Source organism: Microcaecilia unicolor, chromosome 4 (assembly GCF_901765095.1).
Source record: "Microcaecilia unicolor chromosome 4, aMicUni1.1, whole genome shotgun sequence".
NCBI classification, from domain to species: Eukaryota; Metazoa; Chordata; class Amphibia; order Gymnophiona; family Siphonopidae; genus Microcaecilia; species Microcaecilia unicolor.
In genome coordinates this window covers 323980583-324003052 of record NC_044034.1, presented here as the reverse complement: position 1 = coordinate 324003052, position 22470 = coordinate 323980583, and the positions used below count along the sequence as shown (strand labels likewise).

Sequence of the window (22470 nt, the reverse complement as noted above, 5' to 3'; positions counted from 1 at the left end):
CCCACCCAGGCATCTTTTCTGTATATCTAATGTTCTACCCTTTCTATAGGCTGTTACTAGTATCCACCTACTGGAGCCTTTCCTCATAGCGTTCTCATATTCCACATAAATCACACCTAAGTAATAATAATAATATTTATTCTTGTATTCTGCATATTCCAAAAGAATTAGTTCAATGTGGATAACACAAGTTAGATAACCAGTACATTCTGGGAATACAGTGAACAATCAAATATAAAAAAATGAAATAATTATAGCTTATAAGTCTATATCTTAGTACAGTACATTACTGTTGCAAAACAAATCGTTCAAATAAAAATGTTATAAAAGTTTTCTAACTAATGTGTGGCCCTGGCGGTAATTTCATTTTTTACGTGCGCCACTATGCTAACCGGGAGGTAACCGACATTGAATGCATGCTGACAATTACCGCCCAGTTAATGTGTGAGACCTTACCGCTAAGTGAATGGGTAACAGTAAGGTCTCAGGCCCAAAATAGATGCGCACCAATTTTCAGTTTGCTGCACATCCATTTTCAGACAAAAAAGGCCTTTTTTGCAGGTGCACTGAAAAATGGACCTGCACGTGTCCAATACTCATGTCTACACCAGCGCAGGCCACTTTTTGGCACACCTTAGTAAAAGGACCCCCTTTGGAAACAGAAGTAAAAATGAGGATACATATACTGAGGAACCCAATGATTGCCCCGGGATTGGTACCATGGAATGTTGATACTAATGGGGCTCTTGCCAGGTACTTATGACTTGGATTTGCCACTGTTGGAAGCTGTATACTGGGCTAGAGGGACCATTGGTCTGACCCAGTATGGCTATGATTTTGTTCTTACCTATTTCCTTTCCCTTACTTCTGAATCATCTCTGCTTGAGGATATCGAGTGCTTTCTGGATCCTCCATTTCTTCTGGCTATTCCAGGTTAGCTTCCTCTCTCTTCTCTAAGAAAGGGTTGCCTTTCTTTATACCTCTTTGAGGAGCCTTTTTTCCCTTATCCTTTTCCTTACATTGCTTCTTTTGGGGTCCTCTAGAATCTGCCACCCATAAAGGGGCATAATTGAATGAAAATGTCTATCTCCATGGGCGTTTATCTCCGAGAACGGGTCCATGAAGGGGCGGACAGAACCGTATTTTCTCAAAAAATAGACGTCCATGTTTTATTTGACAATTTGTGAGCTGGGCGTTTTTGTTTTTCAGCGATAATGGAAAATGAAAGCGCCCAGCTCAAAAACGAATAAATCCAAGCCATTTGTTCGTGGGAGGGGCCAGGATTCGTAGTGCACTGGTCCCCCTCACATGCCAGGACACCAACTGGGCACCCTAGGGGGCACTTTTACAAAAAACAAAAAAAAGGTAAAAGAGCTCCCAGGTGCATAGCACCCTTCCCTTGTATGTTGAGCCCCCCAAATCCCCCTCAAAACCCACTGCCCACAAGTCTACACCATTACTATAGCCCTAAGGGGTGAAGGGGGCACCTACATGTGGGTACAGTGGGTTTGGGGGGGGGGTTTGGACAACTAATAAGCATTAAGCAGCACAATTGTAACAGGTGGGGGGGGATGGGCCTGGGTCCACCTGCCTGAAGTCCACTGCACCCCCTAACAACTGCTCCAGGGACCTGCATACTGCTGCCAGGGAGGTGGGTATGACATTTGAGGGTGAAAATAAAAAGTTGTGAAACATCATGTTTGTGGTGGGAGGGGGTTAGTGACCACTGGGGGAGTCAGGAGAGGTCATCCCCGATTCCCTCTGGTGGTAATCAGGTCATTTAGGGCACTTTTTGAGGCCTTATTTGTGAAAAAACAGGGTCCAGGAAAAGTGCCCTAAATTCTAGCTACAAACGCATACTTTTTTTCCATTATCGGCGAAAGACGCCCATCTCTCCTCGGCCGATAACCACGCCCCAGTTCCACCTTCGCCACGCCTCCGACACGCCCCCATCAACTTTGTATGCTTCCGCGATGGAGTGCAGTTGAAAACGTCCAAAATCGGCTTTCCATTATACCGATTTATTCGTTTTTGTGAGATAAACGTCTATCTCCCGATTTGGGTCGAAATCTAGGCGTTTTTCTCTTTCAATTATAAGGTGGATAGTTTCCTTCACTTTGGAGGTCATACTGCTCTTGCAAGAGCATTGGCGCCTATTTTTCACGTGATCTGTCATGTTTAAAATACATGCTGGCTCCATCAACAGTCCGCTGTCTGTCCCCCCGTGCCCTCAAACTGGCTACGCTTCTGGCTGTTATGTGCGGGATACACACACACATATATAATGCACGCACATAGCACATGTAGATGTGAGGGACATATACACTCATAGCACATTTCACACACATGTCCACAACAACTTTTTTACACTACTGTTACGTGTGGAACACACATTTCATACACACACACATGCAGATTCTATTAACAAATGCTTCACAACAACTTTTTTACATTACTATTATGTGTGGAACACACACATATAATGCTCGCACATGATACATTTAACATGCAAATACTATTTAAGAATGCATGCAGACTGCTACACTGAGAAGTTGCCCTCATGCAACGACAGCTCCAGATCAGAGAAATGTCTGTGCATTGCATGGAATGTTCATTTTAATACTAATGAACTTGTAATACATTTGCATAGAATTATCGGTAGCTGCTACCGCAAACTGTAAAAGCTATGTAGAACCCCATTTATAAGGTGTGCACTAGACTGACTACAATCAGTCTAAATCAAAAGTTGCAAGCATGGTAAGCTTTGAGCATTGGGGCCTTAGTGAAATACGAGATTGCAAGGGCAAGAGTCAATTGTGTCCGATGTACTGAGTACTTATGTTAGACTGTACTCTTTCCTGGGAAGAGAAATCTATGCTCTGCCATATAGCATAACTTGGGCTCGGAAAGGACAATGTCAAAGTGTGCTCAGAAAATCCTCCCTTTGATTTGTCCAGGCCTTTTCCCATATACATAGAATGGGAGAAATGGTTTAGAGAATCAGGCTCCTCACCTGCATCACACTAGCAAGCTGTGTCCACTCCTCAGGAGTGAGGTCCATTCCTGTCGGGTTATGGGGTGAAGCATGCAATAGAACAATGGAGTTTTCTGGGGCATCCTGAGATCAAATGGAGAGAAAAGGGTCAAGGATGAATCTACTGAACTCACAGCTGGTGGGAGGAGCTAGCAACTCCAGAAATTTAGGGCCCGATATTCAACCGGAGGCTGGCAGTGCTTTTGCTGTCCGCCACCAGCGTTAAACTTGGATATTCAATGCTGGGCCTTTTCCAATGACCGACATTGAATATACGGGGTTTTTTAACTGCTAAAAGGTTAACCTGCTATGCCCGATATTCTAACCGGTTAACTTTTTAGCAGTTAAAGATAGGACAGTTATTTATGTGGACCTATTTGACTGCTAGACTTACCCGGTTAGTCGCTGAATATTGGCGCCTAACCGGATATGTCACACGATGTAGCTGGTTATGTACTAGGTGCCAACTGGCAATATTGAGCGGAGATAGCCAGTTATCTGTCACTGAATATGAGTGGTTAGGTACCGATATGCTATTGAATTGGTCAGCAGCCGTTTCTGGCCAGTTAAATAGCTTTGAATATCGGGGCGGGGGGGGGGGAGGGTTAGGGCCCGATATTCAGCTGGTGGCACTCAGCGCTTTGCAGACTGTCACTGGCATTAACCCAGAAATTCAATGGCAGCTCATGTCTGGGCACCGGCATTGAAATTCCGGGTTTCCGGATCTGGCTAACGCATAGAGGGGCATAATCGAATGTGAACGCCCATCTCCATGGGCGTCTATGTCCGAGAACGGGTACGTGAAGGGGCAGGACACACCGTATTTTCGAAAAAAAATGGGCGTCCATCTTTTTTTTTGATAATACGGTTTCTGCCGGGCAAATGCATCGGATTTGTGCGGATTTGAGCTGGGCGGTATCGTTTTTCAGCGATAATGGAAACCGAAGGCTCCCAGCTCAAAAACGAACAACTCCAAGGCATTGGGTCATGGGAGGGGCCAGGATTCGTAGTGCACTGGTCCCCCTCACATGCCGGGACACCAACCGAGCACAATAGGGGGCACTTGTAACAATTTAAAAAAAAAGTAAAATACCTCCCAAGTCCATAGCTCCCTTCCTTTGGGTGCTCAGCCCCTCAAATCCCCCCCCCCCAAAACCCACTGCCCACAACTCTACACCATTACCATAGCTCTTATGGCTGAAGGGGGGCACCTACATGTGGGTACAGTGGGTTTTGGGGGCGGTTGGGAGGGCTCCCATTTACCAGCACAAGTGTAACGGGTAGGGGGGGATGGGCCTGGGTCCACCTGCCTGAAGTCCACTGCACCCACTAACAACTGCTTCAAGGACCTGCATACTGCTGTGATGGAGCTGGGTATGACATTTGAGGCTGGCAAACAAAGTTTTTAAAGTTCTTTTGTTTTGGTGGGAGGGGGTTAGTGACCACTGGGGGAGTCCAGGGAGGTCATCCCCAATTCCTTCTGGTGGTCATCTGGGCAGTTGGAGCACTTTTTTGGGACTTGTTCGTGAAAAAAAGGGTCCAAAAAAAGTGACCCAAAATCGCGGTAAAAATGCCTTTTTTTCGATTATCAGCCAAAGGCGCCCATCTCTCCTCGGCCGATAACCACGCCCCAGTCCTGCCTTCACCACGCCTCCAACACGCCCCATTCCTGCGACGGAGTGCAGTTGAAGATGCCCAAAATCGGCTTTCGATTCTACCGATTTGGGCGCCCATCTCCCGATTTGGGTCGAAATATGGGCGTCCATCACTTTTGAAAATAAGGCTGATAGTGTGATAATCAACACATAACCAGCTAAGGATTACCACATAAAGATAGGACTGACTTTTATGCGGTTCTGCTTATGCAGCTAATCTGGCTGGTTAGGTGCTGAATATTGGCGTTTAACCGGCCACGTACTGACTCAGCCTCAGGACGCCTCCAAAATAGCCAGTTTTCAGTTTGGTGCTAACCGAATATTTTCAGCGGCACTAACTCGAATCTCTTCGTAAAAGTGGTTAATAAATCCCATAAATAAATAAATAAATAAAAATAAATGCCACTGAAAATTATTTTTTAGCCCTGAACAAGCAATTTAACTGGCCAGGAGTCATTTTTGGCCAGTTAAATTGTTTTGAACATCGACCCCTTAGAGTCCTCACAGGTATAGCTTGGGCAGTAGCAATACTATTACTACTACTACTTATCATTTCTAAAGCGCTACTAGACGTACGCAGCGCTGTACCCTTGAACATGAAGAGACAGTCCCTGCTCGACAGAGCTTACAATCTAATTAGGCCAGACAAACAGGACAAACAAGAGATAAGGGAATATTAAATACTATCTCTCCCCTTCCCATTTCTTTCCCCATCACCACTTCACTCTCACTCCCCTCCCCCACACATTGACCCAATTCAGAATGTTAATATAAATAAACATTTTAAATTAAATTATTAGATACAGCACAGGCAACAGCAATACAGGCGTTTCCCCCTTCTTATCTGTCTACTCCATCCCCACTTCACTCTCCCTCTCCTTGCTCATACACTGCCCCAATTCAGAATGGGTGGCAGCAGTGCAAGCTTCCTCTACCAATAGTTGAGTTGAAGGTGATCCTGACTGTCTAAGACAAATGATCATAGATCTCTGATCCCCAGAGCTGACACAAATACAAATCTTTCTCTATGTTATATTGAACAGATTCTGAAGGCACTGCAAGCCAAAGAAAATTTTATAAAAACAGTTACCTTCAGCTCAAACAATAGCTCTTTCATGTCTAAGCCCAGTAGCCTGTTGTCCCAGTACGTGTAGGAGCGGATATCAGTGAATCCAGCATCCTGGAATATGCACTGGTGAGTGTCTGCCAAAGAAAAGACACAACAGCAGCTGTTAACTCTCCAATCCAGTCCTACTGAGATAAGCAAAACACTGGCAGTCACGGGCAGTGTCATGCAAAACATTAGGGAAGGGCACCCAGAAATTTTTCATTTTGTGATAGTCCCTTTCATTTAGGGGGATGCTATTTTTAATGCTTTTTTATTCAGAATCCAAAGTGTAAATACAGTGGGGAATGTTCCTTTTATTTGAGGGTTCCCTCTCCCCCTTTACTCTCATGGGAGATGACACAAAATTAAAATTTCCTGGGCCTCCTTCCTATGCCCCCCACCCCCCAGGACCAGACAAACCCCTCTGTTCATAGGTCCCTCAGGCCTACCAGAATCCCTGGCGATCCAGTAGGATTTGTTGGGTCATGAGCGATGCCCATTTGCTCCTGTCCATGACCTTGGCCACATCCAAAATGGCAGCCGAGACCTTTCACCCAACTTAGATGTGAGCCTACTAGGGACAGAGAAAGTACCTGAATATAATATGTAAACAGCTTTGGCTGTTCCACAGAAAGGAGTTATATCAAAGGAATCACCTTTACCAAGACAAGAAATGACATCCCTACAAAACACCATGCCTGACTAAATGAGCGTCTGCTTACAGGGGCCCACTCTCTTTAAGCAATGAGCACTGGGGTGCCATGATATGCCCTATGCACACAAGCAATGGAGCCAGAGGCAGATACTGTTCATGTATCTACTGGTTAATCAGGGCTAGTGGTGGTGGGGGGTATACATAAGACAATTGTTCTGAGCCCCCCCACCATGCCATAGTGGGCCCAAGAATATAAAAGAAACACAGCCTGCCCGGGGGCTTTGGGATCAGTCCCAAATTTCTACCTGGGTCCCAGCATGTTTAACACTAGTACTGTGGATTAAAACTTTAATAAGGTTAACAGGGGATCTGAGAATACAGCCATTGCATGCACCACAGCTAGGTTAACAGCTTATTGAGCAAACCCTACAAAATTCTTAGTTTGGACCAATAAAAGGTTTCAACTAGCAAAACAATCCACCTTTCCCCATGTCTAAAGAGCTCTCAAAACATTAGATTAGAGATCACTAATTCAAAGCAAACAAATATGAAAAATATGTTTAGAGGAGCATTTTTGATATGATGTCTAAATTCAATTTTGGATGTTTTTCACAAAACGTCCCAAAATCCAGTAGTGAACAAGGCCATTTTCAAACTAGAAAAACGTCCAACTTTTTGTTTCTAAAATGGCCATTTGCTAGACATTCTTGTGTTCAGTTCATCTTTCTTTAAGAATCATTTTAAAAATGCACAGAAATAAACCATTGGGATGTATGGTGGGGGGGGCAGCATGCTTAATATACTGGCCACACACACATCCTAGCAGAGCTGTGGGGCACAGCAGTGGACATCACATAAAAGGTCTCAAGTGCACGTCTCACTATTACTCCCTTATATTGTATGGTGAACCCTCCTAAACCCACCAAAAATCTATTCTACCCAACTGTATACCACTACAGTAGCCCTTATGCCTGCAAGTATAACCTACAGTGGGGGAAATAAGTATTTGATCCCTTGCTGATTTTGTAAGTTTGCCCACTGACAAAGACATGAGCAGCCCATAATTGAAGGGTAGGTTATTGGTAACAGTGAGAGATAGCACATCACAAATTAAATCCGGAAAATCACATTGTGGAAAGTATATGAATTTATTTGCATTCTGCAGAGGGAAATAAGTATTTAATCCCTCTGGCAAACAAGACCTAATACTTGGTGGCAAAACCCTTGTTGGCAAGCACAGCGGTCAGACGTCTTCTGTAGTTGATGATGAGGTTTGCACACATGTCAGGAGGAATTTTGGTCCACTCCTCTTTGCAGATCATCTCTAAATCATTAAGAGTTCTGGACTGTCGCTTGGCAACTCGCAGCTTCAGCTCCCTCCATAAGTTTTCAATGGGATTAAGGTCTGGTGACTGGCTAGGCCACTCCATGACCCTAATGTGCTTCTTCCTGAGCCACTCCTTTGTTGCCTTGGCTGTATGTTTTGGGTCATTGTCGTGCTGGAAGACCCAGCCACGACCCATTTTTAAGGCCCTGGCGGAGGGAAGGAGGTTGTCACTCAGAATTGTACGGTACATGGCCCCATCCATTCTCCCATTGATGCGGTGAAGTAGTCCTGTGCCCTTAGCAGAGAAACACCCCCAAAACATAACATTTCCACCTCCATGCTTGACAGTGGGGACGGTGTTCTTTGGGTCATAGGCAGCATTTCTCTTCCTCCAAACACGGCGAGTTGAGTTCATGCCAAAGAGCTCAATTTTTGTCTCATCTGACCACAGCACCTTCTCCCAATCACTCTCGGCATCATCCAGGTGTTCACTGGCAAACTTCAGACGGGCCGTCACATGTGCCTTCCGGAGCAGGGGGACCTTGCGGGCACTGCAGGATTGCAATCCGTTATGTCGTAATGTGTTACCAATGGTTTTCGTGGTGACAGTGGTCCCAGCTGCCTTGAGATCATTGACAAGTTCCCCCCTTGTAGTTGTAGGCTGATTTCTAACCTTCCTCATGATCAAGGATACCCCACGAGGTGAGATTTTGCGTGGAGCCCCAGATCTTTGTCGATTGACAGTCATTTTGTACTTCTTCCATTTTCTTACTATGGCACCAACAGTTGTCTCCTTCTCGCCCAGCGTCTTACTGATGGTTTTGTAGCCCATTCCAGCCTTGTGCAGGTGTATGATCTTGTCCCTGACATCCTTAGACAGCTCCTTGCTCTTGGCCATTTTGTAGAGGTTAGAGTCTGACTGATTCACTGAGTCTGTGGACAGGTGTCTTTCATACAGGTGACCATTGCCGACAGCTGTCTGTCATGCAGGTAACGAGTTGATTTGGAGCATCTACCTGGTCTGTAGGGGCCAGATCTCTTACTGGTTGGTGGGGGATCAAATACTTATTTCCCTCTGCAGAATGCAAATAAATTCATATACTTTCCACAATGTGATTTTCCGGATTTAATTTGTGATGTGCTATCTCTCACTGTTACCAATAACCTACCCTTCAATTATGGGCTGCTCATGTCTTTGTCAGTGGGCAAACTTACAAAATCAGCAAGGGATCAAATACTTATTTCCCCCACTGTATATGTAGGTACAGTAGGCTTTTGGTGGGTTTTGGAGGGCTTACACTTTCCACCACAAGTGTACCAGTTATGTGGGCCTGGGTCCCCTTCTCTACAGTCCACTGCATTAGGCTACTCCAGGGACCTGCTTGCTGCTCTAACAGGACTAGTCATAACATCTGAAGCTGTCATAGAGGCTGGTATGTACTGTTTCTTTTCCATCTTTGGGGGGGGTCAGTGACCACTGAGGGGGAAAGGGGAGGTTATGCCTTTACCTCTCAGTGGTTATCTGGTCATTTAGGGCATCTTTTTGTGACTTAGGGGGTCTTTTATTAAGCAGCGCTAAACCGGAAGTACCACCAGGCTACTACAGCAGCCCAGCGGTAGTTCCCACCCACAGCTCGCTCCATTTCCAGCACTACAAAAATATTTTTATTTTTTTAGCACTGGTGTTTGCCTGGTGGAAATTGGGCAGTGCCATGCACTGCCTGGTTACCACCAGGTTAGCACAGAGGCCAATGGCAGTAAGTGCTCCCCCTGAAATGGCCTTGTGGCAAGTGCTTCACTTGCCATGTGGCCATTTCTTTAAAAATAAAAACAGCATTTTACCTGCTGTGGTAAAAGAGGGCCTCAGTGCACATCAAAAACACTCGCTGGAGCAGCGATCCAAGATGGCGCCTAGAGCAAGTTGTGTGTTCTGCGCTCCTGAGAAATTCTGAAGTAGCCAGACGCTAAAGAGTTTTCCACAAACGGTATGATGGGGAAACGAAAAGTGAAAGCCAGGGCTTTTACCTCCTCAAACCTGGCAACGATCCCTTCTGAGTGCCAGGCAACTTTGGAAAATTTCGGGGTAAGAGCGCTTGAGGAGCGGAGGCCCGCCTCGATGGGTTCCGCGTCTTCGGACGCGGACCATAGCATAGAGGGAGCGTCATTGAGCCCTCCCTCTAACATAGCTCCCCCGTGACCTGGAAGAGAATTGGCGCCGAAGGAGTTACAGCAAGCGGGGATGAATGATGAACCAGCCCTTGCTGAAGGAGGAGGACCTCGCGACGCGTCGACCCCGAGCGGATTGACAACAGAGGGGATGCAGGGAATGCTGCTCTCCTCTTCTGCCCAAGGTTTAACTTCTAGCGGAAATGGGGATTTGTCAAGACCAGCTGTGGTGATGATGGAGTCATTATGGGACACTATACAAGGTTTGAACTCTACTTTTACATCAATTTCTAACTTCTTTAAAGGAGAAATTATGGAACTGAAACAGACTACTCAAAACCTGTTTGCAAATATTCAGGATCAAGTAAATCAAACAACAGCCTTGAAGGGGGAAGTTGCTCAATTACATAATGTTACAGCAATGCTTATAAAAGAGAAGGATATTCAAGCCCGAAAACTTGAATTCCTGGAAAATCAAGGCCGTAGGAATAATTTGAGGTTCATAAATTTCCCCAAATCACCGTTAATAACTGCCTTGGATATGTTAAAAAAATATTTTGGAGAAATATTAGGAATACCAATGGAGGGTTTTCCACCTATAGTGAGAACCCAGTATATAACAGGTTCCTCAAGATCTCCTAATGTGCAAGCTCAACCTGTTCCTGATTTAAGTTTGACTGAATTTTTGGAGAGTTCATTAGAAATGGTGACAGAAAGAACTACACTTTTGGTGACTTTCGCTTTAGAACCGGACAGAAATAATATTTTCCGTGCCTACTTTCATCATATCAATGCACTCTTTTTAGGAAGCAAAATTCAAGTTTTTCCAGATTTGGCCAGGGACACACAAAAAAGAAGAGAGTTCTTGGTGTACAAACCAAGAGTTCTCAGTTTAGGAGCATTGTTTAAATTAAAATTTCCCTGTAGATGTCTTGTGTCCCTAGAAACTAATAATTACATTTTTTTGACACCCAAAAATTGTTGGATTTATTATTTCTAAAGAAAGCGTTAGGGATTCTTTGGATACGCCCATTACTTAAAATGCTATTAGTTTGATTGTGAGTATTCTCTTTGCTCTTCCTTGCTCTAATGAAATTATTGTCTTTTTGCCTTTTTACTTTCTTTTTGCCTAGTATTTGGATCCAAATGTTGTGTTGTGGACAAATTTAAAAAGGGAAAGATTTCTGTGTAAATTTGTTTATTGCCTTTTGTCATGAATTTATGGATATTGCTTAAACATTTATATTTGAATGTAAATGTTAAAATCAATAAATATATTTGAAAACAAAACACGCGCTGATGCCAGCGTAGACCCCCTTTTGCCACAGCTTAGTAAAAGGACCCCTTAGGTTTGATTGACACAGGTCAAGACCAAGATGTCTAACTTTTAGCCCTTGATGTTTTTGCTTTGTTCTAATATGGCAGAAAAACATCCAAATTTTGGGAACGCCCAATCCCACCCCCAATACGCCCCCTTGTGATTTGGAATCAGTGCAGAGAAAAATCTCTCAAATCCGAGTTTCAAAATTGCAATTTGGATGTTTTTGAAGAAAAACGTTCAAATGCCACTTTATTCCATTTTTATACGTTTTTCTCTTTTGAAAATGAGTCCCTTTGTTAGATAACTGTATTTAAATTCATGGATGTGTAGCAGTATTACAATGTTTCTTTTCTTTCAATTAGCCAAGAAGAATTTGGCTATAACATTAAATTATGTGTTTATAAAATGTACTTTATTGTTTTGTCAACTAGATGAAAACTCTGAGCTTTCCTTTGTAAGGAACTCCTTCAGCAGCCTCTCCAAGACTGACTTAGTTCCACTAGAAAGTCACAGAAGCAGAAATTCAATGAGCTGGTACAGATCCTTTGTGATGTCCCAGTCACATTTTTGTTACAATCATCAGCTAAAAAAGGCTTGTGTGACACAGAAATCTCTAGAATCAAATAAAGTGTAAGACATTTGGAGATGTTTTTTGCTTAAAAATAATGAAGCTGTGTTCCAAAAACTCAACTTATTTTGACCAACAGGAACTAATTGACAGAGATGGCTTTTATTTTTGTTTATTTTCAAGTATGCTTTTGTGTTGTCTTTTAACACAAAGCCTAAGAACATTTTGGCAATAATAAACAGAAGGAGGGCATAAAGCTAACACAAGCAAGATGATACTAGTCTGAATGAAAGCATAGCCTCTGTGCCAAAAATGTGTTGGTGTGTTACACATCAGCTGCCCCGAGGGATGTTGGAGACTATGACCCAGGGACATAGTCTCAGCCTTCCAAAGAAGGAATACAGCAAAAAAGAGGTTTACTGTGAGGCACGCTCAGGCGTCCCATGGTAATTTTTGCATGTAAGCGCTGTACCCACGAGCGGGTCTGGGGTGGAGAGTGGGTATGTTCTGCGCTGCTAGTGTGTGGTTAGCTTGTGAACCCTTACCACCTACATAACGGGTGATGGTAGGGGCTCATGCCCTAATGGTCACACACTAATGGGCCATAGTGGTAAGACCTAGTGGACCATTTACTAAAGCTCAGTCTGGCCGATATTCAGTGCTATGTAACTGACCAGGAACGGCTCCTGGCCAGTTAAATAGCACTTAACTGACTATCCATGAATATTCAGCAGGAGATAATCTCCTGTTGATTATTTATGGTCAGCACATAGTGGGTAACTGGTTATCTCAAGCGACATAACTGGCTATCCGCGAATATTCAGCACTTTGCCAGCCAAGATAATTGGTCAAATTGGGCCACCAAAATAGCAGGCATACTTTGGCCGCTATAAACTTAACTGGCCTGTGCTGAATATCAACTTAGCCAGTTAAGTTTATAGTGGTCACAAAAAACCTGAATATTCAATGTCGGTCACTGGAAACAGCCTGGTAATGAATATCCGGACTCAGCGCCAACTGCGGGACTTAGCCGTGCTGAATATCGGCCCCAGTGTGTGCTAAATGCTGAACATCCTATTTTATACCTATTGGCCATGTGGCACTTAGTGCACTGCACACTAGTGTCCATTAATGCATGCTAAGCTTTAATAAAAGGGCCCCTAAATGAATTCTTTGCTTGGGTCTTCACTTAGGAAGATGTGGAAGAGATACTCATGCCAGAAATGGTATATAATGGCGATAAGTCAGAGAAACTGAAACAAATCTCTGTAAACCTGGTAAATATAATAGGGCAATTTGGCAAACTAAAGAGTAGCAAATCACCTGAATCAGATGGTATACATCCTAAAGTATTGATAGAACTAAAAAAAATGAACTTGCAGAGCTATTATTAGTAATTTATCTTTAAAACCAAGTATGGTACTAGAAGATTAGAAGGTGGCTAATGTAATGCCAATTTTTTAAAAGGGTTCCAGAAGTGACCTGGGAAATTATAGAGCAATGAGCCTGATGTTAGTGCTGGGCAAAATGGTAGATATTACTCAATGATCTCAATGAGCTGTTAAAATGTGGCTCTCTTCCTCCTGATATGGGCAAAATTGTTCTCACTCCACTATTGAAGAGATGTGGGCTAGACATAACATCATCTGCAAACTACTGTCCAGTGGTAAGCATACCCCTTTTTACTAAAGCATTAGAAACCTACATTAGTGAACAATTCTCTTTTTATCTGGAAAAATTTTCTATTTTACACTGGTCACAATTTGACTTCAGATCTTCACATAGTACTGAAACATTACTGCTAGTTCTAACTACATATGTCAAATAACACGTATGCAAAGGTGACCGAGTAATTCTTCTCCAGTTCAATATATCAGTCGTGTTTGATGTGGTTGACCACACGTTGCTACTCAAATTCCTGGATCAGATAGGAATAACAGGGACTGTGCTCACATGGTTCAGCGAATTCCTTTCAAATCAAAGCTATTCTGTCAAGCAAAACAACCAACTTTCCAACTACTGGGATCACCCCTATCACTGATCCTGTTCAACCTCTTTATGCCATCCATTCCCTCAATACACCTGGGACTTAATGAACTACTATTATCCTACACGGATGACATCCTGCTTCTCTTACCATCAACAACATCAAACAAAGACCCAACTCAGTCTGTAGCGAATGGTATGACTGCTGTTAGCACCTGGGCCCTGACCAATAAATTGAAACTGAATGCGCAAAAAACCAAGGTCCTGTGGTTCCGAAATCAGGGAGTTGAGATCCCATCATCAATATCTTTGTCCAATGGTCAAACCTTTACAGATGAATCTGAAACCAGAATATTTGGGGTCTTGCTTGATTCTTCACTCACCTTCTCTTCCCATATTAATCAGCTATGGAAGAAAACACTATTCAAAATGAGACAGCTACATCTAGTCAGACCATTCTTCGATCAAAAGGCCTTTGCATTAGTAGTCCAAATGTTAGTCCTACCTCACTTGGATTACTATAACGTTCTATTTCTTGGTATTAAGCGTCAATATCAGAAAAAAAACTGCAAATCATACAGAACACAGCTGCAAAAGTAATATACAGATTGAATAGATATGTAGGTGTTTCAACTCATCCAAACAAACTGCACTGGCTTCCCATAGCAGAAAGACTCGGGTTCAAAGCTGCTTGTTTAGTTTTTCAAAACTTACAGGGCTTCACCTCTGAACTGCTGACTAAGACCGCTTCGCTATATCTGGTCCAGTCTAACAGACTGAAACAGCAACTAATGCTAGTATCACCATTTCAAAAGACAATTCAAAATCAGATTTTCAACTCTCTATTCCCCGTACTTGGAGTCAAAATATGGAACTCTCTACCTATTCCCATCAGAACAGAAAATAGCTACCTCAACTTCAGGAAGAGGCTAAAATCCTTTCTCTTCCTAAAGACTGTTTCATAATAATCCATCAAGACTTCTACCTCCTAGTATCATCCATTATCCTTTCCTTTAATGTTTTTTTAGCCTCATGCATTACACCAATGGTCTTTAATGTTTCTCATACTTCACACTAACACTATCTGCTTTTGTCTTACCTAGAATATAAACCGCACTGAACCCTGGAAAGGGGATATTAGCAGTATACAAGAATTGAATTGAATAAAGAACAAAATTACTGAGCATACACATACACATGGATTAATGGGACAAGGCCAGCATAGATTTAGCCAAGGAAAAACTTGCCTCACCAATCTGCAACATTTCTTTGAAGGAGTGAATACATATGTGAATAAAGATGAACTGGTTGATATTGTGTATCTGATTTTTCAGAAGGCATTTGACAAAGTACTTCATGAACAACTCATAAGGAAATTAGAAAATCATGGGATAGGAGGCAGTGCCCTATTGTGGATTAAGAACTGGTTAAAAGATAGAAAACAGAGGGTAGGGTTCAATGGTCAATATTCTCAATGGAGAAGAGTAAATTGTGGGGTTCCCCAGGGATCTGTGCTGAGACCACTGTTTTTAAAATATATTTATAAATGATCTGGAAACAGGAATAATGAGTGAGGTGATTACATTTGCTGACAACACAAAGTTATTCAAAGTTGTTAAATCACAAGATGATTGTGAAAAATTGCAAGAGGACCTTACAAGATGGGAGACTGGGCATTCAAATGACAAATGACATTTAATGCGAGCAAGTGTATTGTAATGCATGTAGAGAAGAGGAACCCACACTATAGCTACATGATGCAAGATTCCACATTAGGAGTCATTGCTCAGGAAAAGACTTTAGGTGTTATCATTGATAATATGTTGAAAGGCTTTGCTTGGTGTGCAGCAGTAGCTAATAAAGCAAATAGAATGTTAGGAATTATTGGGAAAAGAATGGAAAACAAAAATGAGAATATTATAATGCCTTTGTATCACTCTATGGTGCAACCGCACCTCAAATATTTTGTGCAATTTTGGTCAATGCATTTCAAAAAAGATATAGTGGAATTAGAAATCTTACAGAGAAGGGTAACAGAAATGATAAAGGGAGGGAGGAATGACTCCTGTGTGAGGAAAGGCTTAAGAGGTTAGGGCTCTTTAGCTTGGAGAAGAGACAGCTGAGGGGAGATATGACAGAGATCTAGAAAACACTGAGTGGAGTGGAACAGGTAGATGTGAATCTCTTGTTTATTCTTTCCAAAAATACAAGGAGGCAGGCAATGAAGCTACTAAGTAGTACATTTAAAACAAACTAGAGAAAATATTTCTTCACTCAACGTGTAATTAAACACTGGAATTTGTTGCCAGAGAATGTGGTAGAAAACAGTTAGCTTAGCAGGGTTTAAAACAAAGGTTTGGCCAAGTTCCTAAAAGAAAAATCAATAAATCATTATTAGGCTGGTCTTGGGAAAATCCATTGCTTATTCCTGGGATAAGCAGCATAAAATCTGTTTTACTCTTTTTGGTACCTGTGACCTGGAGTAGCCACTGTTAGAAACAGAATACTGGGCATGATAGACCTTCAGTTTGTTCCAATATGGTTGTGCTTATGTACTTATGTATGTAAATACAGAGGAGAAAGTCAGTCTGTAAAGGAATTTTAGCTTCATCATAAATGAAGTTGAGGCATTGAACCCCAAGTTACCAATGGCCTAAAATAAAAGATTATTGTGAGTAAAACTATTGTGCTCTTAATTTTTTAGGTTTCAGATACCAGTGCCACCAGGGCTCCTATTCAAGGCCTTTATATTTGATAAATCCTATTCCATACCATATCCTATCTGCACATTTCCTGTTTGTTGAGTGGTTGCCTATACTTACCCCACGCTGGAAAGGACACATAAACGGCTGTTGGCTTGAGGATGGTGTCATTGTACCACTGCCGAAGGAATCTGGCTCCAAGCCAGAGAGCTCCTGTCCCCCCTGGAGTCTGAATGCCACCTGCCTTACTCGTAATAAGAAGATAAACAATAATCACACAGTGTTCATCCAGGACCACACACTCCTATGGCATTGCAATACTGAATTGTTGTCTTGATGTGTTTCATTTTATATATGAGTCTGTTTGGGGTGTTTATTATATATATTACATGGAGTGGCATTTTGGAAAAATACATCCAAGTCAGAATTGAGACATTCTGCCTATAATGTCCAAATAAATGCCCATCTCACAGCTATTCTTGAACAGGAAATATGTCCAGCTGTCCTGTTTGAAAATATGTGAGAAGGTCGTCCTTATGGTGGAGATGTCCATCCTAAACAACCATTTTACAAACCGAAATGTTAAAATTATAGAGGAAGACAAGGCACAGGGATGTCTGTCTGGCAGCAATCCTAGAACATTGCCACACAGACAGCCTTGCAGAAAAGAGGAGTAGCCTTGTGGTTAGTGCAGTAGACTGTAAGGCAAGAGACACAGGTTCAAATCCCACTGTAACTTTTTTTTTTTTTAAAATAAATGTGATCCCTCCAGGAAAAGAAAAATAGCTACTTGTTCTGCCCCCATAGTCATGGAGGCAGGGTGTATTATTATGTGTATTTAGTATGAGTATTGTTTGTATTTAATTGCATTGTTTGTGTAATAGCACTGTGTACTAGGACTGCTTTCCTATAGTTTGCAATACCCTGTGATTGACTCATTGTGTGCTTTCCCTATTGGCTCTTAGCTAGGGCCAGCCCTCCCTTTGTGCCCTGGGGGCTGTGTGAGAGAGCCCTGTCTTCCTTGCATGCTTTGGTGATCAGCAGCTGTTCTAGGGGACTGATCCCCCCCCCCCCTTAATCTACTGTAATTCCATCAAGATTTTTCACCATTTCCCTAAGTCAATCCCATTTATTTTCCCTGAGCCATTTCACGAAAAGGTACGTGCCAGACATGAGAGGAAGAGAGAGCAGGGCAGTGTAATAAAAGTGAATTTTAAAGACTGTTTTTCAACTCTGTTTTGACTGACCAGTGCACTCGGGGTGTGTATTGTTGATTAGAAGTAATTCTGTTTAAAAATTATTGTTTAACTTTGTGAAAATAAGTTGTGAAAATAAGTTAGAATGCAGAAGATAACACACAGCTCTAATTAATTTGGTATGTGAAGAGGAGGATGGTGCTTGTTTTCAGAGTTCAGCCTGGCCACCTGGATTTAGAAAACATGTGACCACGTTCCCACAGTATGGCTTGTTTACCTAAACAGAGAAGCATTCTGTAATTTTCCTTAGCTCTGAATATGAGTTCTAAGCCTTATAAAAAGGGGGGCTTGTTGCAGCAGAGTTTTGAGGCTCATCTGTGGGTAAATGTATCGCGCAGAGGACTTGTTCCTGGTCATAAGGAGACTTCGGGCTTTTGCTGCAACAGGCCTGAAATTCCTGACCAGTGATGTTGTATGTATAATATGTATATATCTGTCTTATAGCTTTCTTTTAGTTAGATGATTTAATCATTGTATATATATATCTTAATCATTGTAGATTCTAGCACCTCTAACTAATAAAGGTCTCATTTACCTAATACAAATCCAAAAGAATCCACAGTAATTATTGAGTAGTCTGTGTCAGTGAGTCAGGCTGTAAATCCATAGCAGTACAGGCAGGCAATGCAACGGCGCTGGAGACCAGCGCTGGACGAAGACTTCAGCTGGTGGGGGTTGGGGACCCCCACCAGCTAAGCCAGGGGCCTAGAGAAAATTTGTGGGGCCCAGGTCCCATGGCCCCACGTAGCTACCTCACTGCTCCAATAACCTTCAGGCTTGCAGGTGTCTTATATCTTTAGGTACAGTAGGTATATTTCTGTTCCTGGAGGGAGCCCCAAAAAGAAAGAACTAATAGAGTTATAGTAGGATTTGAACCTGTGTCCCATGGTTTACCATCTACTGTACTAACTACAAGGCTACTCGTCTGACCTGCTTGCTGCTTTGTTCAGGATGGTCATAATACTTGCAGCTGACTAATAGCCTGGTTTTCCTTTCTGGTTTCATTATCAGGGGAGAGGGAGGGGGACAGCAAACATTGGGAGATTAAGGAGGAGTCATGCCTTAATCTCTCCAGTGATCAGCTGCTCAATCAGACCTCCTTTTTGCACTTGACTGAAACAGGTCTAGATCAAACGTCCTTCTTTTTAGACATGGACATGTGAGACCTTACATGTCCTTAAAAGGCCAAGGAGTGAAGGATCAATTCTCAGTTCATCGACTTCTGCCTCACATTCACAGATGTTAAGCATGATTTTCCCTTTCCTACAGCTGTACCATAGACCAACCTTGGTCTTTGGCTTTGCTTCTTTCTTTCTGGATGTTTCTTCCCATATGAAATAAGCTGTAGTCCCGCCCAAAATACACCCACTAAATGTTCCCTTGCTATTTAGACGAACTATATCGTGAAACAACAAAATTCTGACTTTCCAAAACTCAGGATTTGGGCATTTTTAGCAGATGAACTTTTTTTTTAGATATTTTGAGATGTCTATCTGCTTTGAAAATGAGCGTCCTAATGTCCTACAATATGTATTTGAATTTATTGATTTTACTATGTAATTCCCTTAGAGCGTGAAATAATGCAATGACAGATTATAAGTCTTAATAAAGAAAATGTTTGTATAAACTGTCTGTTCAGTTTCTTTTTACATCTACGACATTAAGAAAGATGAATAAGGTTAACTGTTTCTCTAGTCCTTTCTACTTGGTATAAAAGCAGTGCTTACCAATGATACTAAACAAACACAAATATATAGCCAAAATCATAGCTTGCCACTGCTCTTGTTGTGATTCTTAGCACGCCTCAGGTTAGTTTTGCTGCTAATAAAAAATAAAATTTTCCTGAACTCCTTAGTCTATCACATGTCCTTACAAAGAGTAAATATCTAGTATGGGAAAACTCAGAGCTAGCATATCTCCAATCTCTTTATCAATCTAAACATAAAGCCAGAAAAAGAAGTGTCTACTTCTAGGTTTGATAAGATTTTTGGATGACACACAAACCAAGGATTAGGGTGGGTAGGCTCTTCCGAAGGACACAAGGGAGACACAAAAATATATTGATTATAAAAAGATATAATTGTTCTCTCCTAGTCTCCTGAGGCAGGCACCTATGCGCCAAAACACAGCCGCTGTGTCAAGTCTTTTGGTGTTTTTTCAATAAAATATCACATGCAAGAATCATTGCGTCTCCCTTGTATCCTTTGGAAGAGCCTACCCTACTCCTTGGTTTGTGTGTGCTACAGTCATAGGGATAGAGCGTTCCTCCATGGTATGTGGCTGTTCCCCCCAAGTGAACTCTGAATACATATAAGAAAGGCATATAAATGACCGTCAGTTAAGGTTTGAAGCTTGGTGGGTTGGTGCTATTGCTTATGAGTTTATTTTGTTATTTCATAGAAACATAGGGGTAGATATTAAGCCAGTGGCACTCAGCGTTTTGCTGACCGATGCTGGCGTTATTCCCAGAAATTCTATGTCGGGTCCTGTCTGGGTTTCAGCATTGAAATCCAGTTTTGCAGAGCCAGCTAGCACATAGCACATAGCACATAACTGAATATGGGTTATTATTATTATTATTAGCATTTGTATAGCGCTACCATTTAATTCAATTATCCTAAATCTTCCAAAATGCACAGGGTTGGGAAGAAGCCCAGAGGATTCATAGTTGCCAGAAAGAAAGGGGCAAAGCCAAAAAACATGTATGGTCTGTGATACAGCTGTAGGAAATGAAAAATTATGCTGAGCATCTGTGAATGTGAGGCAACAAGGTCAGTCTTTGGCAGGGGTGACAGGGGTGCTCGGACACAGGGCCTTATGCGCCCAAGGGCCCCACAGCAGACTTAGCATCTCTCGCCCACTCCCTGCTTCAGCAATCATTGCTGTCTCCTGTTCTCAATCTAACCGCCTTTGTCAGCTCTCTCCTACTCCCTTTCGACTCCCTGCAGAGCTGCCTTCTTCAATCCAGGCCGCTGGCATCGTCAGTAAGGTAAACACACTGCCTTCAGCGCCCCGGATGTTTTCTGCTGCAATTTCCTGTCCCGCATAGGCAAGACACTGCAACAGAGGGAGAGCTTCCAGGGCTGCCTAAAGGCAGTGTGCCTACCTCACTGATGCTGTCGGCGGCCCGGAAAATTGAAGAAGGCAGCGGTGCTGCGAGCTGGAACTAAAGGAGCGAGTAGGAGAGAGCTGAAGGTGGTTAACTTGAGATGGCTGCTGAAGCCCATGAGGTTGGTCTCCCTCTCCATCTCCTCTGTGCATCTCTCATCCCCTTACCCAAACATAGCAAGCAAATCTATGAGTTGCTTTATCCATGTTGTCATTCATTATTGTTGGTAACATTTTTATTGGACCTCACTTATATTTTCAAAAATGCAGGCTTGTGTAGGATACGGATGTACACAGAGGAAATATTAGTTTCATCTAATTAGTTCTAAATCATAATTATTGTGTCATTTGGAGGGGCTGGTTTATAAGGATTCACCAAAACAGACGTTATGAGTATCAGACTTACTATTTATAAGTACAGTTAAGAAAAATTATGAATTAGGTTGAGACCTAAGAGCATTTAACATCTTTCTTTCCTGTGCCTACATCAAAAGAAAAAGATGGCATGTTGGAACCTGCTCCTTTTGCTTTGTGGAATGCAGTGGTATATTATAAAAGTGTGCTTGCCTTTTTTTAATTACTACTATTTCACAGAGAAGGTATTGAATAATGAGGGAAGGGTTTCCTTCATGCAGAACTGTCCAGAGTCAGTCTAAATGTACCAACATTGTCCAGGTCAGCACACTATTAGCTGCCAAGTTCATACAATGTTAATTATGTTCAGTGGAAAATAAATCTGTTGGCTCGGGCTGCTTGCTATGTAAATATTCAATCACTGTTTCATTATTGCTACCAAGTATTACACATTAAGGGCATTTGTTTTAATTCATTTATCCAGTCCTTACATTCACATAGTTTTGCTTTTTAAACCCAAAGGTTTCCTATGATAGCATTGTGTTTATTTGAATTAGTTTTTCTGTACAAATTTTGCTTGATTTGTCTTCATTGGAAATCAAAAAAATGTTAAAATACACCTTGTCAACAAGGGGCAGGGCTAGGTGGGGGCAGGGGACCCCACCGAACTGGTCTGCACAGGGCCCCGCAACTACTAAGACCTGTTCTGTGAGGCAGACAGCAATGCACTGAGAATTGATCCTTCTACACTCTTTGCCCTTCTAGCTAAGAACCCCCCCCCCCCCCCCCCCAAAGTGTAAGGTCTCACATTTGGTCTAAGGATGATCCCTTCCTGGCCAGTTGCTGAGGTTAAGAACCTATTTATAAGGACTCAGCTATCATCAGCTATCAATAAAAGCACTGGCACTAAGTTAAAAAAAATTAGATCAATATTCAAATGCTGCAGCCACAGTTGTTTTGAAATGCTAGTTGCAACATTTAAATATATTACTATCCAGGTAGTGAGCAGTGCTGAATATATGTGGATAGCACTGAGCACATTCAACCTGGAGTACCAGGAGTCTATCAATCGGGGTCACCAGTGCCATTTTGGATTAAAACACTGGCAAGTGCAGGAGCAACTGGAGATCACTCCTGCCCAGGGATTTTTGGGGCCCTTTTACAAAGGCACGGTAGGCTCTATACATGTGCAATACATGCCAAAACGAGAATACTGCTAGGCTAGCGTGC

General features: G+C 42.4%; 1 protein-coding gene across 2 annotated transcripts in view; it reads right to left on the bottom strand.

Moving 5' to 3' along the window:
* The window catches only part of GOT1L1 (glutamic-oxaloacetic transaminase 1 like 1), a 62709-nt gene that overhangs the window by 31698 nt on the left and 8541 nt on the right, over window positions 1-22470 (bottom strand). Inside the window, exons 3-5 of one of the 2 annotated variants that reach the window (XM_030199633.1) lie at window positions 16643-16766; window positions 5780-5892; window positions 3014-3118 (exon numbers count right to left, since the gene is read on the bottom strand). In XM_030199633.1, coding sequence (XP_030055493.1) covers window positions 3014-3118; window positions 5780-5892; window positions 16643-16766 — 342 coding nt within the window. The remainder of the gene's footprint in view (window positions 1-3013; window positions 3119-5779; window positions 5893-16642; window positions 16767-22470) is intronic. The other variant, XM_030199632.1, reaches the window with a different exon arrangement.